Raw genomic sequence first — 15,000 nt, forward strand, 5'->3', positions numbered from 1 at the left:
GTGGGTATTCACCCACGAAAGCTTATGCTCCAATACATCTGTTAGTCTTAAAGGTGCCACAGGACTCTCTGTTGCTTTATGTAGGAAGAGGTGATGGTCCAAGTTTCTACAGAGGATTGGTAACACCAAACCACAAGCTGATTACTAAGGCCCTACCAAATTCACAACCATGAAAAACTCGTCACGGCCCATGAAATCTGCTCTTTTGGGTGCTTTTCCCTATACTGTACAGATTTCATGGGGGAGACCAGCATTTCTCAGATTGGGGGGTCCTCACCCAAAAGGGAGTTGCAAGGTTATTTTATGGGTGTCGTGGTATTGCTACCCATACTTCTGCGCTGCCTTCAGAGCTGGGTGGCTGGAGAGCGGCGGCTGTTGGCCAGCTGCCCAGTTCTGAAGGCAGCGCCCTGCCAGCAGCAACCCAGAACTAAGGGTGGCAATACCATGCCACCCTTACTTCTGCACTGCTGCCTTCTGAACTGGGTGGCCTGATAGTGGCGGCTGCTGACTGAGGACCCAGTTCTGCAGGCAGCAGTGCTGAAGTAAAGGTGGCAATGCCATACCATGCCATACTTACTTCTGTGCTGCTGCTGGTGGTGGCACTGCCTTCAGAGCTGGGCACCTGGCCAGCAGCCACCGCTCTCCACCACAATAACGTTGTGACCACCCCACAACTCCTTTTTGGCTCAGGACTCCTCCAATTACAACACTGATATTTCAGATTTAAATAGCTGAAATCATGAAATTTATTATTTTTAAAATCTTATGAACATGAAATTGACCAAAATGGACTGTGCATTTGGTAGGGCCATACTGATTACATAGGAAATGCACTGCGCTGAGGAAACTATTGATACTGTCATTCTTCCTAAAGGTATTTCAAAGGGTTTTTGTTTTTTGTTTTTTTTAGAGAGTTTGATTCTTCCTTGTTCATTGGTCACATGTTGTCAGTTTGGCTTTATTCAGCACATCCAGAGAATTTGTGTTGTGTACATTAGTGAGTTGGTTTGATACTGAATTTTTCTCTAGACAGTGCCCTTCTGAAGAGATTCCACTTTTCCAGAGGCCATATTGCTAACATTGTTCATTATTAAGGCTACATTTATATTACGGTGGTCATAGAAGTCAGAGAAGACGTGATTTCCAGAAACCTCCATGACATTCTCTGCTTCAGCCTCAGGGGTTATTGGACTCTGGAGCTGGCAGCCAGCGGGGCCGTGGCAGGGTTCCAGCAACAGGTGACAGCAGTGACAGGCAATAGGGGGGCCCCTGCAGTGTTCTAGTGACAGGTGACAGACTCCTGAGGAAGCCCTCCTCAGGGTTCCAGCAACAGGCAACAGCCTCGTGCGCGCGCCACGTGGGATGCGTCAAGTGAGTTGCTGAGGGTCTTCTGTTTTCTCTTTGGGAAATATGGTCACTCTGCAGCTTCCAGCTTCCATGGGTGGAGGGGGGCCCCCCTGCAGCTTCCAGCGGCCATGGCCAGAGAGGGAACCCCACAGCTCCCAGCCACCATGGTGGTGGGGGAAACCATGAAGCCACAGCAGCAAAAGTTACAGACAGGTCACAGCTTCCGTGGATTTTTGTTTGTTGTCCGTGACATGTCTGTGGCTTTTACTAAAAATAACCATGACAAAATCTTAACCTTATTTATTGTACCTATAAAATATATTCCTGCAGGCTCTTTCATTGGCAGTGAAGGCTTTTCTGCCTTATTAGTCTTATGAAATTGTTCCATTCTTACATTACTGCATCACAGGCTACTATGTACATTACTGGCTACCTATATATACCCACCGTACATCAGGGTGGTTATATACAGAAGTCCATTCCATAGCTAGCATATAAGGTCTTTTAAACTCTGTGGTGCTGTCTAATTCCACTCAACTTTAACATTTGGGTTTATAAAGGCTTCATTTCCCCTGGAGATGCTAAACACCTTTAGCTCCCATTGACTTCAGCTGGTAGTGTGGGTACTCAGCATGTGTGTTTTTTAAAAAAAAAAATACCCAAAAAACAAAAAAAACTGTTTATATTCTCTGAAACTTCAACATGCAAGTTGCCACTTCTAAAACCCAATGTTGTGTAACTGGGATAATTTTTACAAATACAAAATTTCCTGGACTTTGGCTGGTGGGAATAATGTACTATCTTTTTTTTAGATAAATCCTGTGAACTGTTCCACTTATATTCCTACCAGATACCACCTGTGAATCACCACAGTTAAGATCAGTTCAGGGGCTCAAGCTGGTTGTGGTGGTACTCATCTCCCAGTTTGGCTGATAGAGAGAGCCTGGCTTTTGAGGCACATTGTAAAGTCTCTCTGTTTCCTCATACTTTTGAAGAGAAGGGACTTGATGGGGCACTTGGGTCTGGGCATGAGTGTTATGACACAACACAGACATCCAGCACTACCACTAAATTCCTATTTTAAAAATAAAATTAATAATCTTTACAAATAAAAACAAAACAAACAACCCGAAACTTAACACAAGCAGTTTTTACACCAAGGGACAGGAGCCATAGCCCCCAAGAAGTCCATATCCCATCAGAGTTCCCTAATCGCACTTGTAACAATAGAATACCAATTGAAATTTATTAAATATTTTTGGATGTTTTTCTACATTTTCAATATTGATTTCAATTAGAACACATAATACAAAGTGCACAATGCTCACTTTACATTACTATTTTTGATTACAAATATCTGTACTGTAAAAATGATAAAAGAAGTAGTATTTTTCATTTCACCTTATACAAGTACTGAAGTGCAATCTCTTTATCGTGCAAGTGTAACTTACAAATGCAGATTTTTTTTTTTTTGGTTACATAACTGCACTCAATAACAAAACTCTGTAAAATTTTAGAGCCTACAAGTCCACACACTCCTACTTCTTATTCTGCCAATCGCTAAGACAAACAAGTTTGTTTACATTCACAGGAGATACTGCTGCCTGCTTCTTATTTACAATATCAGCTGAAAGTGAGAACAGGTGTTCGCATGGCACTTTTGTAGCCAGCGTTGCAAGGTATTTACATGCCAGATATGCTAAATATTTGTATGCCCCTTCACGCTTCGGCCACCATTCCAGAGGACGTGCTTCTATGCTGATACTCATTTAAAAAAAAAAAAAAGTGTCAATTAAATTTGTAACTGTACTTCTTGGCGGGGAGAACTGTATGTCTGCTGCTCTGTTTTACCTGCATTTTGCATATATTTCATGTTATAGCAGTCTCAGATGATGACCCAGCACATGTTCGTTTTAAGAACACTTTCACAGCAGATTTGACAAAATGCAAAGAAGGTACCGATGTGAGATTTCTAAAAATAGCTACAGCACTTGACCCTAGGCTTAAGAATCTGAAGTGCCGTCCAAAATCTGAGAGGGATGAGGTGTGGCGCATGCTTTTAGAAGTCTTAAAAAAGCAACACTCTGATGCGGAAACTACAGAACACAAACCACCAAAAAAGAGAATCAACCTTCTGCTGGTGGCATCTGACTCAGATGATGAAAATGAACATGCATCAGTCCGCACTGCTTTGGATCATTATCAAGTAGAACCCATCATCAGCATGGAATCATGTCCTCTGGAATGGTGGTTGAAGCATGAAGGGACATGTGAATCTTTAGCGCATCTGGCATGTAAATATCTTGCAACACCAGCTACAACAGTTCCCTGCGAACGCGTATTCTCACTTTCAGATGACATAGTAAACAAGAAGCGGGCAGCATTATCTCCTGCAAATTGTAACCAGCCTTGTTTCTCTGAGTGATTGGCTGACCAAGAGGTAGGACTGAGTGGACTTGTAGGCTCTAAAGTTTTACATTGTTTTATTTTTGAATGCAGTTTTTTGTACATCATTCTACATTTATAAATTTAACTTTCATGATAAAGAGATTACACTACAGTACTTGTATGAGGTGAATTGAAAAATACAATTTTTTTTACAGTGCAAATATTTATAATAAAAATAAATATAAAGTGAGCACTGTACACTTTGTATTCTGTTGTAATTGAAATTAATATATTTGAAAATGTAGTAAACATCCACAAATATTTAAAATAAATGGTATGGTATTGTTTAACTGTGTGACTAATCGCGATTAATTTGTTTAACCGCATGATTAATCACAATTAATTTGTTTAACCGCTTGACAACCCTAGTTTAAAGATATTATGTTAGAGTACTTCAACATCTTTAAGAGCCAAAAAGGCTAGCCACGCTAATGGCTTATCTTAATCTAAACAGTATTGCTATGCTTATTTTATGGAAGTAGACAAAAAATGTTTGATTTGTACTGTAAGTTTCACAGTTATTTAGCCTTTTCATGGGTATAATGATATGAGGGAAGGTTTTGGTAAGTTTGCATTGCTATAATTTGCTCATTTATCGAGTCCTGTACACATGTCGTCTTTTTCTTTCCTTCACGCAGCAAAAAGTTCTCCAGATAGTTTGTTGGGAAGTCTTATTCCCCAACATGCCATAGATATATAACACTAAGCCTTTTCTTTTGTTATAAAAACCTTGAAAACTTGAAGAAATTATCCCATAAATGTATCCTCCTAAATCAGTGCTACTCAGACTGAGGCTTGCGAGCTGCAAGCGGCTCTTTAATGCGTCTCCTGAGGCTCTTTGCAGCACATGCTATTAAAACACTGTGTGATTTGATTATTAACCAATAAGGATGCTTTTACTATGTTAGTAACCAGTTATAGTTGATAAAATAATTATACTTGGTCAGTCATTTTGAAGTGAGAATAATGTGTATAAAAATGGAAAATAGAGAGTTCACACTACTGGGGCTGTTTTAGGTAATGTTGGTTGCTAATTGACTCCTGAACCACTTAAGTCTGAATATCGGTGTTTTAAAGCATCTCTGGAGCGTAGAGCACTTCTGAGTGTCTGTCACCACTAATGTGGTGGTGCAACACTCAGTTGCCCAACTAATCCCTTCATATTTGTCTTGAAAGCACTAATCCTGGGAAGGGCTTCTAGTACTCTGCGGTAAAGAGCAAAGGCTATTGGAACAATATATAAACGGATGGAGAGGTGGGGGTCAGCTGGGGATTAATTCAGAATGGGTTTTTTTGTTTGTTTGTTTTTTTGGGTGGGGGGATATGTTGTAGTCACTGGTGTTAGGCAGTTGCATAAGGATTAGATAAATCTGTCAAAAGTCTATGCATTCCTAAGGCCATGACTAACGTAGCAAGATCTTAGACTGAGTAGCCTTGATGGTCCGATCTGTATGTGCAGCTTTGATTTAAAGAGGTCGTCCGGCATATAGTGATGTGACATAATTCATGCTATAGATGTGCTGGTATATATTTTGTAAAGTGACTTTCTCCACATGTGTAACACAAAGTTTGGATTTATATTGGGTGCAGAGGAACATTCTAGGGCAGGGGTGGGCAAACTTTTTGGTCCGAGAGCCACATCTGGGTGTGGAAATTGCATGCAGGGCCATGAGTGTAGGGCTGGGGCTTGTAGGGTTGGGGTATGGGAGGGGGTGCAGTGTGCAGGAGGGGGCTCAGGGCAGAGGATTGGGGTGTAGGAGGGGGTGCGGAGTGTAGCGGGGGCTCAGGGCAGGGGGTTGGGGCCCAGGAGGGGTGTGGGGTGTACAAGGGGGGTCAGGGCAGGGGGTTGGGGTGTGTGGTACAGGAGGGGTTCAGAGGGCTCCATGCGCTATCCTCCTCTGCGGGTACCTCCCCTGAAGCTCCCATTGGCTACAGTTCCCTGTTCCCTGTTCCCGGCCAGTGGGAGCTGCGTGGGGGGGCGCACGGAGCCCTCTGCCCCTCCTCCCCGAGGGGCCGCAGGGACGTGGTGCCAGCCGCTTCCAGCAGCGGCACGGGCCCGGCAGTCCAAAGCCCTGTTGGGCCGGATCCGGCCCATGGGCCGTAGTTTGCCCACCCCGTTCTAGGGATTACTAGAATGAATACCAACTTGTGGAAGTAAGTTTTAGTTGAGGCAATGAAGAGAACTAGGTCTTGTAGGAAATGTCTTTGCAGATCTGGCTGGATCTTGTTTGCTCTTGTGATTTTTGGAGCCAAAATAAAGCAAAATTACTTGAAAATGATTCTTCACTTGAATGGGTACAAATAACATTTGTCTAATAGCTTTAGGAAAGATTCCATTCACAATTTCACTTGGTTAATTTAAGTTGACACAAATAATAAAATGCTCCCTTTTTGAGGAGGTAAGATGTTTGGCCTTTTCACCCCTTATTTCCCAACTCTTTGCATTGGGAGAGTGACTTGATTCCAAACTATCTAGTGTACCACCATATTTACAATTAAAATGAAAATCAAACTTAGATGAGCCTACCCACATTAAGTTGCATGGCCAGTGTGATTGGGAAAACAATGGATTTACAACTTGTTTGGGCACTCATTTTGGAAAAAACACATTGCCTCATCAGTATTTAATTTTATAAATTTAGTATTGGTCTTGGTCTGAGCACATAACTTTACAGTCATGTTCCAATACTGCTTACTTTCCTTCTGTGTGAGTAGAGTAATTTGTCCCCATCCTGGTAGTTTTTGTCTAGGAACTTAAGTAGTGGCAAACCAGACATATTTGTGCCTGTCCAGCCCAGACTGGCATATACGGCTCAGTGGGTAATCTGCACTTACTTTGTGCATTTATTTTGAAAAGTAACTATGGAATAATGACAACTTAATCAACATTTGATCCCCTGTGAGGTTGACTGCAATTGAAAACAGAATGTGACTGGAAGGATCTTTAGTGGTGGTGATGTGAAGTAGGAAGAATCCTCATTGTCTTCTCAGCCCCCACATTGAGTTTGTAGGGCTGGCAGCTTAATAAGTCTTATTTGTAAACTAAATAAATGACGGACACAAATATGGAACTCAGAATGTCACTTTTACATAGATTTTTCAGGGTATATTTGCACTTGTGGCAAATTTGGCCAGGACCACTTTCTGAAATGTAGAGGGATGATCAGATATATAAAGGGGTATTGCTGATAGTATCCTATCAAAGTTCCCTAATTGGAAAAATGAGCTCTTATGGGGAAAAAAATCCTGTATGTCAAATTTTAGAACAGATATTAACAAATTAATAATCTTGTCTTTACAGGAAAATGTTCATTGGAGGCCTTAGCTGGGACACTACAAAGAAAGATCTGAAGGACTACTTCTCCAAATTTGGTGAAGTCGTAGACTGCACTCTGAAGTTAGATCCTATCACAGGGCGATCAAGGGGTTTTGGCTTTGTACTTTTTAAAGAGTCTGAGAGTGTAGATAAGGTAGTGTTATTCTCTAATCTAATTAATTCATTTAACCTTTAAATGAGCAGTAAAGAAACTCAGTAATAAGGCTCGTGTGTGCATCTTGTCTACGTAATCTATTAAAAAGATACAGCTTTGAGAAGCAATATTTTTCCAGAGGCTGCTTTTTGAAATGCTTTTACTTCAACCATCTAGCTGACCTGTCCAACTCGTTGGCAATGAACAACATTTCTTGAAGCATGGTCTCATGTCCTTCACTGCAAGGAAATCTCTCTCAGCATGTCAGGCCTTGGTCCTTGTGTACACTACAGTGGTAGGTTGATGTAATCTGCTTTACATTGACCTAGCTATGGAAGTGTCTTCACTTACATTTGGTGCCCACCGACGTAAGTGCCTCTCTACGCCGATTTAGTAAAACCACCTCCCCAAGCAGTGTAGAGTCACAGTCGATGTAATTAAGTTGATGCAGTGTCAGTGTAGACACTGCATTGCTTACCTCAACTGTTACTGGCTTTCAGGAGCCATCCCACAATGCCCTGCACTGACAATAGAATTGTTACAACGCTCCTGGTGAGGGGACACACTGCTGACACACGGAGCCAAGTGTGTGCACGCACAAGCGATTTAATAACTGTAGTCGCTGTATGTCAACGTAAGTTAGGTTGACATAATTTTGTAGTGTAGACAAGACCTCAGACACTACAGTATTAAATGCTATCGAAAAAACCTTAGATATCCATAAGGCCCTTCATTTCTGGTTTTTTACCAAAAAATTCCTGGGTTTTACAAAAGCTATTTGGTTTATACACCTCTACCCTGATATAACGCTGTCCTCGGGAGCCAAAAAATCTTACCGCGTTATAGGTGAAACCGCGTTATATTGAACTTGCTTTGATCCGACGGAGTGCGCAGCCCCGCCCTCCTGGAGCGCTGCTTTATCGTGTTATATCCGAATTCGTGTTATATCGGGGTAGAGGTGTACCAATTTTCACCTGAATATTGGATCATTCAATTACCTGAAAATACGACGGTTAAGAAAATCCAATACATTGTTAGGTAGGTATGTTGGTTAATAATAAATTAAAAAGACAAGGTTAGTGAGGTAACATCTTTTATTTGGCCAGCTTCTGTTGCTGTAAGACAAGCTTTTGAGCTTCTCTGTGTATTAGCACTTCTCTCTTAATATCCTGGGACTAACATGGCTACAACACCGCAAATGATAATAAATTAGTGTAAGTCTAAATGTGAGGTTCTGTTAAAGCAATGTAATTTAATGTTGTGGAAAATATATGCACATGCATATGTGCTATTAATGCACTGTTCCTGAAATAAACCACAGTATTATACTGGTTTTGCACTCTTTCAATACTCTTACTTTTCTCTATTTGTTGCCTGCCTGGTCCCACAATGTTTACCCTCAAATTTACCCCAAAAATGGAAGTCAACTTTTTGCACCAATTTTCACCCATTTTTAATTTTTTGTAATAAAACTGATCAAGTTCTGGGAAATTTATAACAATCTAAAAAACAAAGGACCTTGGATATCCAGGACTGTGGAACCGTGTGCTCAGCAAGAATATTGGAGCTTACCTGGTCTAAACAGATGGTAGTTCGCAAACTGTAAAGCGGTTTGATCTTTTTCAAACTTTCTTTTAGGGTGCCTTCTTTGAATACTGTGTCCTTAACTTCCTTTTATGGCACTCGGCTCCGAAGTGATAAGTGCTTAGATTAAGAGTTTGGGGAGGAAACACATAGTCAGTGTATATTGGCCAATATTGCAGATCTGTTACTTGGTTATGCACTTGTAAAAGTGCTCAGTTTATGCCCATCTTTAGTTAATGCTGTATCTTTAGCATTACACTTTACCAAAAACTGCAGTCAAGTATTTAGTTAGTTTGAAAAGTCAAAATGTTGTTAACTTCAAATTTTATAGGTCATGGACCAAAAAGAACATAAACTGAATGGAAAAGTGATTGATCCAAAAAGAGCTAAAGCCATGAAAACAAAAGAACCTGTTAAAAAGATTTTTGTCGGTGGACTATCTCCAGATACGCCTGAGGAGAAAATAAGGGAGTATTTTGGAGGTTTTGGTGAGGTATGTGACAAAAGCTGTTTAATCCACTTCTCTTTTGAGTAGCTTCTGACATTGAAACATTCTAATTTTGACAGTGGTACTGCTTTAAAGCATGTTTTTAAAATGTTGAGGCTTAACATCATTTGCCTGGCCATTCTAGACCTAACTACAGAGTGTTTGAAATTTTTTAGACTAAGTGGAAATCTAATCTTGGTTTCTAAAGCATTTCAGATTTGCCTTGAAAATGCTCTTCACACAGTGGGCTAAGACCTTTTTTTTGAAAGGGAAGTAAAATGCTTCTGCTTTATTTTCTAACTTTATCTTCAGGGTAAATGTAGGCAAAAGTATCTTTTGTGCTGGTGAACCTCCATAAATTCTATAAAGCTGGCTTAAATGGCTGCCTATTCCCCACTGACCTGGCAAATCCTGCTAACATGAATCTTTCAGCCCACGTCAACAAAACAGTCAAGAAACCTGGTCACCAACTGGTTGTGCTCTACCCTGATTACAAATGTAGTCCCACTTCGTAATGTACTGTGGACCTTAACTGGTCTGTGTTAAATTGAAACCTACTTTGTAACTTGGGTAAGGAGATATGTTCGACATTTCCTTACTTACATTGGTATATTTGCAGTCAAGTTCTTAAACTCAGGATCTAGAATTGTTCTTGTAACATGGTTTTAGTGCCAGGATTGGTAATATAGGTGCCATGAAACTGGAACTACATCTCCTGGAAATTAGAAATACTTGACTGAAAAATACTGTGAAGCAAATCATGCTGATGTAATCATTGAAGACTCTTTAAACATGTAACTTAATTTGAATGTGAACATGAAATATATAGGTATATATTACTTTCAGTTTCCGTGTATGGTGAGAGCAAAATGCCTGTGCATGGAAACTTGCTACCTACATATATCGGTTAAATAAGTTCAGTTAAATAATATGAGCTATGCAGATGTAACTTTATGTGATTATCTGATTTTAAACATAGTAAAGTACGGAGGGTTGTTTGGTAAGAATGACATTGAAATATGCTAATTTGTTTTCACCAGGTGGAATCTATAGAGCTTCCCATGGACAACAAAACCAACAAAAGGCGTGGATTCTGCTTTATTACTTTCAAGGATGAGGAACCAGTGAAGAAAATAATGGAAAAAAAATACCACAACGTCGGTCTTAGTAAAGTATGTTAAAGTCTTACTAGAGGAATTTTAAATTGCTTGTTGTAACAGAGCAAATAATTTCCTGTGTGTGGAATACATTAAGAGCTGCCTCCATTTTATTTGTGATAGTATCCTGGACATGTATGGTCTAGCTATAACAAAGTATTTTAGCTCATCAATGTTTGTATTATATAAGCACCAAGTGTGCCTAGATTTTTTTTTTTATGCATGTTGGGAACCATTGTTCATGTCTTCCTCTGGAACAGAGACTCTGGACCCTATGCCACTCTTGCTTCCAACACGTTTGTGGCCTTAGACACTTTATCATCCTTTTCATTCAGGGGTATGGCAACAGCACACTCATTTATCCCCAAAGTCCTGAATTCCCACTGGTAGGACTCAGTGCACAAACCTCTCTTCTCCTCTCCTTTCTCCCCCCCAGTGAGACTTGCATCTCATCCCCTTCAGGGCCCACTACAGCCTCCTTTAAGAACCTTGGAATCTCTCCCTTCCACAACCTTCTCTGCCCTCTTCTACCATATATACGTTATCTATAATTTTGGAATGGATTGTTTCTTTGAATCAATATCATACTTGCATCCTGGTTTAACTCTTCAACCACTTGGAAATGCTTTCTTGTTAGTAAAATACTTAAGTGGAGTATAAACCAGTGAAAATTGTCTTAAACTGGTACTAAAGCAAAATGGAAACGTGCTTACTAGCATATCCTGGACTATATAGTTCAGAAATTGCATCACTTGTGTAAGTATGGCCAATAGCAAAAATAATGTAAAAATGAAAGCTTAAGTTTTACCTGACTGTTTATATACTGACAGCTGAGTTGAGCTTTCAAAACGTAATTGAGTAAAACTCTACTGATGCTTTCATAATTCAAATCCGGTCCAAACTTTCTAAGGCTATACAATTTGTAAACCAGATGAAAAACTGAAGTATAGAAATAAAATTTAATCTAAACAATTCCTTTAAGAATTAGTGTCTATACCAGAAGTGATGAAACAGTTTCACTGAATTTTCACATGCTATGAACTAGAGTAGGTAACTGTTTAGGTTGAAGTTATTTGTTGTTTTTCATAAGTCTCCAGTGTGACTAGTTAAGAGATGAACGTAGAATAAAAAAATAAAGTACTAACTTACAATCAGTTGGCTATAAATTACTTTAAAGACTGCTTTTTTTCCAATTAGGTTTGATTTTAACTTTTGGTCTTCTAGTGTGAAATAAAAGTAGCCATGTCAAAGGAACAGTATCAGCAGCAACAGCAATGGGGAAGTAGAGGAGGATTTGTTGGGAGAGCCCGTGGAAGAGGTGGTGGTAAGTTTGTGCTTAACTTTTTACTAATTTTAGAAAGATGTCTCTATTCTTTCAGTATTCTAATTTTTTGGCAATTTACTACTGTGCTTCAGGCCCCAGTCAAAACTGGAACCAGGGATATAGCAACTACTGGAATCAGGGATATGGCAACTATGGCTACAACAGCCCAGGGTACGGTGGCTATGGAGGATATGACTACACTGGTTACAACAACTACTATGGATATGGTGACTATAGCAGTAAGTACTGAGCTTTCTATATAAAGTGTTATCTGACTTCTCTTTTAAACTTGTACAGTGAGAAGGGATGTCAGATGACTTAAAGTACCCTACATGGGTATTTTAAATCATGTTTAGTGTTTAATCTCTTGGAAGCCTGAATCGAAAATGTATCCATACCTGTGCTCACTCCCCTGATCTCATAGAAACCTGTTTTTTGGCTTGATCTTGAGTTATTGACCTTTAGTACTCATGGCAGCAGTTGACTATGTGTTGCTGGTACGCACGTGGGATATGCAGGTTTTTTCAGTGACTATCCCTTCATTTTGACGGCTCTGTACATTCCCTCTTCTGTTATATGCCACCTCTGTTGTTGAACTGTGAAACGCCTTGAAAAGCTGTGCCCATTGGAAGATTCACAAGAGAGCTCGCCCTATTTTATAGGGACTGCAATCTCCCAATTGCCTCCGATTATCTGTCACCACAGAGAGCAAATGGAACTTGCTTTTGTGTCCTCACACTAAATCTTCACTTAGCCTACCCTCAATCTTTCTTTACTAGCTTTTAGTGTGATATAGGTTAGATCAGTGTAGATGACCCTTTCCTTAGCCTTTATTGTGACTGTGTTGGGCCCTAATCCCCACAGGGGCTTTAAGATTTGTACCCACTTTTGGTGCCTCCTGTGCCCGGGTGAAACCCATTTGGTAAAGCCGGAGTATGGTCTGTTGCACATTCACTTCATGCACCAGATGTGGGAGACATGAGGTTCCAAGCTCATCTGGCTTCTCGCTGCCTACAGCCTGATATCTTGATGGGCCCATGAAGGCTACCAAGACCAGCGTCTGCTGAGATCCTCTGACATTGGAGCCAAGATGTTGGACCCAAGATGCACTGTGCCACTCCAGCCTTAATGCCACATTCTACCACAGATTCAAGGTTGTAATTTCCTCTGTGCTCTACTGGGAGCAAATCCCTCATTTGGCATTGAATACATCCAAAGTGGCACTGAAGACAAAATCAGTGCCTTCTTCCAAGACCTCAATAGCCTTGTCACTAACTCAGGAGGTGCCAACCACAGTACCTGTTCCATGCTTGGCACCATTGCCAAGATAGTTTCTCTTTTTTTGTACTCTGACCCATGAGTTGCTTGAAGATTGTTGAGCACCACTCTCACCTCTTCTGCACACTCCTCTGGAGCTGGATGCTCCAGCATCAATTAACTTGGTCTCCTTGCAGTTTAAGTCCCCATAACTGCTTCCATCTTTGTTGGAGTGGGGTCCACTTGTTGACACTACTAGCCACCCTAATGCTTGCTTTCCCGCAAAAGAACAAGTGGATATAAACTGGCTATCAATAAGTTTAGGCTTGTAATTAGACAAAGGTTTCTAACCATCATAAGAGTGCAGTTCAGAGTTTTTTAGCCTGCTTTTTTGACATCCATTGTCCTTGTCCTGCTGTGCTCACTTCTTCCATTTCTTAGAATCGTGAAATCTGTCATTTCATCATCACTTTCACCCAAGTTGCCTTCCACCTTCAGATTTGCAACCAATTCCTCCTTGTAGGTCACAATCCAAGTCTAAAATGGCTGTTTCCCCGGTTACTGCCTCTACTTTCTGAAACAAAAAGTTTCCCCCAATAGATTGCAAAAACTTACTGGAAATGTTGTGGTTTGCGGTATTATTTTTTCAATAAATGTATGAGTAGTTAGTCCCCCATTACTAGCAGGTGTGTTGTTTTGGATATTTCTGTTCTTGAAATGCCTAATCCACTCCCCTTCCTAATTTGATCCCTATTTCCTTTCCCCACCCCCTTTATTTTTACCCAGAGACTTCCAACTGGTCTGCCTCTAACCTCCTGCACCTCACAACAAGTGTATATGTTCTGATGTATAATGCAATACCTCCTCCCTTTTCCCCTGCTTGTTCTTCTTGAACAAGCTATACCCCTCAAAAGCAGTATTCCAGTCATGAGATTTATCCCCCAAGCCTCTGATGCCAGTTGAATAATTCAGCTTATGTACTAATATCTGTACTTGCATTTGTGTATAGATATCTATTACAATGAGCAGATTCTCCCACTGATTTCCCTGTTGTTGTTCCTATGACCCTATTGTAATTTTCTGTGTCTTCTCCCCACCCTCCCTCCCCATCATCTAACCCCTGTCAAGGTTGCCTTTCTTAACCTTACCTGTGGGCTTTTGTCATCTGCCTCTTTTGTATTAAGGACAAACCCTACAGTCTCCAGGTTCCTTAAGGGCATAGTGAATGCATTGACCCCTTCTTCCCTCCCCCTATTAGGGAGTCTCTGTCCTCATGGAACTTAAATCTTTTCCTAATGAAGCTAATGGGCCTTCCTTATGGGCCTTTTGCTCAGTGGTTCTCAAACTTTCGTACTGGTGACCCCTTTCACACAGCAAGCCTCAGAGTGCGACGCAACCTCCCACCCCCCCCCGCCCCCCGTATAAAAAAAAACTTCATTATATATTTGACACCATTATAAATGCTGGAGGCAACACGGTGTTTAGGGTGGAGACTGACAGCTCGCGACCCCCCATGTAATAACCTCATGACCCCCTGAGGGGTCCTGACCCCCCAGTTTGAGAATCCCCTGCTCAAGCCTCTCAAGCATCTATCCGTCTAAACTACTTTCTTGATAGCAAATATGTCTGCTTAGTGTTTTGGTGGCTGCTCCACCTTGTACTGTGGTCAGCTAGGCCCCATCCCAGCTTCATGCCTTGGGTCTCTGATTTCCATCTTTCTCAATGCATATCCCTCCTGGCAGTCTTGTTGAGACATCATTTCCATCCAGGGGAGGCATGGCCTAGATGCAGAAGGGGTGCTCTGTTTTTACCTGGAAAACGCTAAGCTCTTAACCTATTCTATTTTTTTGTAACATATGGGGGGAGATGCCAGGGAGAACCCATCACCAGCCAGACTTTCACACTGGATTAGCAGCTGTAGAAAAC

At 41.0% G+C, this 15,000-nt stretch overlaps 1 protein-coding gene across 3 annotated transcripts in view; it reads left to right on the forward strand.

The window, feature by feature from the left end:
• HNRNPD (heterogeneous nuclear ribonucleoprotein D) overlaps positions 1-15,000 on the forward strand; it is a 26,788-nt gene that overhangs the window by 6,991 nt on the left and 4,797 nt on the right. For all 3 annotated transcript variants that reach the window (XR_002908820.3, XM_024212510.2, XM_024212521.2), the window contains 5 exons: positions 7,097-7,265; positions 9,181-9,342; positions 10,377-10,508; positions 11,718-11,817; positions 11,910-12,056. Coding sequence is in view for 2 of the 3 variants with exons in the window: in XM_024212510.2 (XP_024068278.1) it covers positions 7,097-7,265; positions 9,181-9,342; positions 10,377-10,508; positions 11,718-11,817; positions 11,910-12,056 (710 nt within the window). In the remaining variant the exon portion in view is untranslated. The remainder of the gene's footprint in view (positions 1-7,096; positions 7,266-9,180; positions 9,343-10,376; positions 10,509-11,717; positions 11,818-11,909; positions 12,057-15,000) is intronic.

Source organism: Terrapene carolina, unplaced genomic scaffold (genome assembly GCF_002925995.2).
Source record: "Terrapene carolina triunguis isolate 2854851 unplaced genomic scaffold, T_m_triunguis-2.0 Scaffold136, whole genome shotgun sequence".
NCBI classification, from domain to species: Eukaryota; Metazoa; Chordata; order Testudines; family Emydidae; genus Terrapene; species Terrapene triunguis.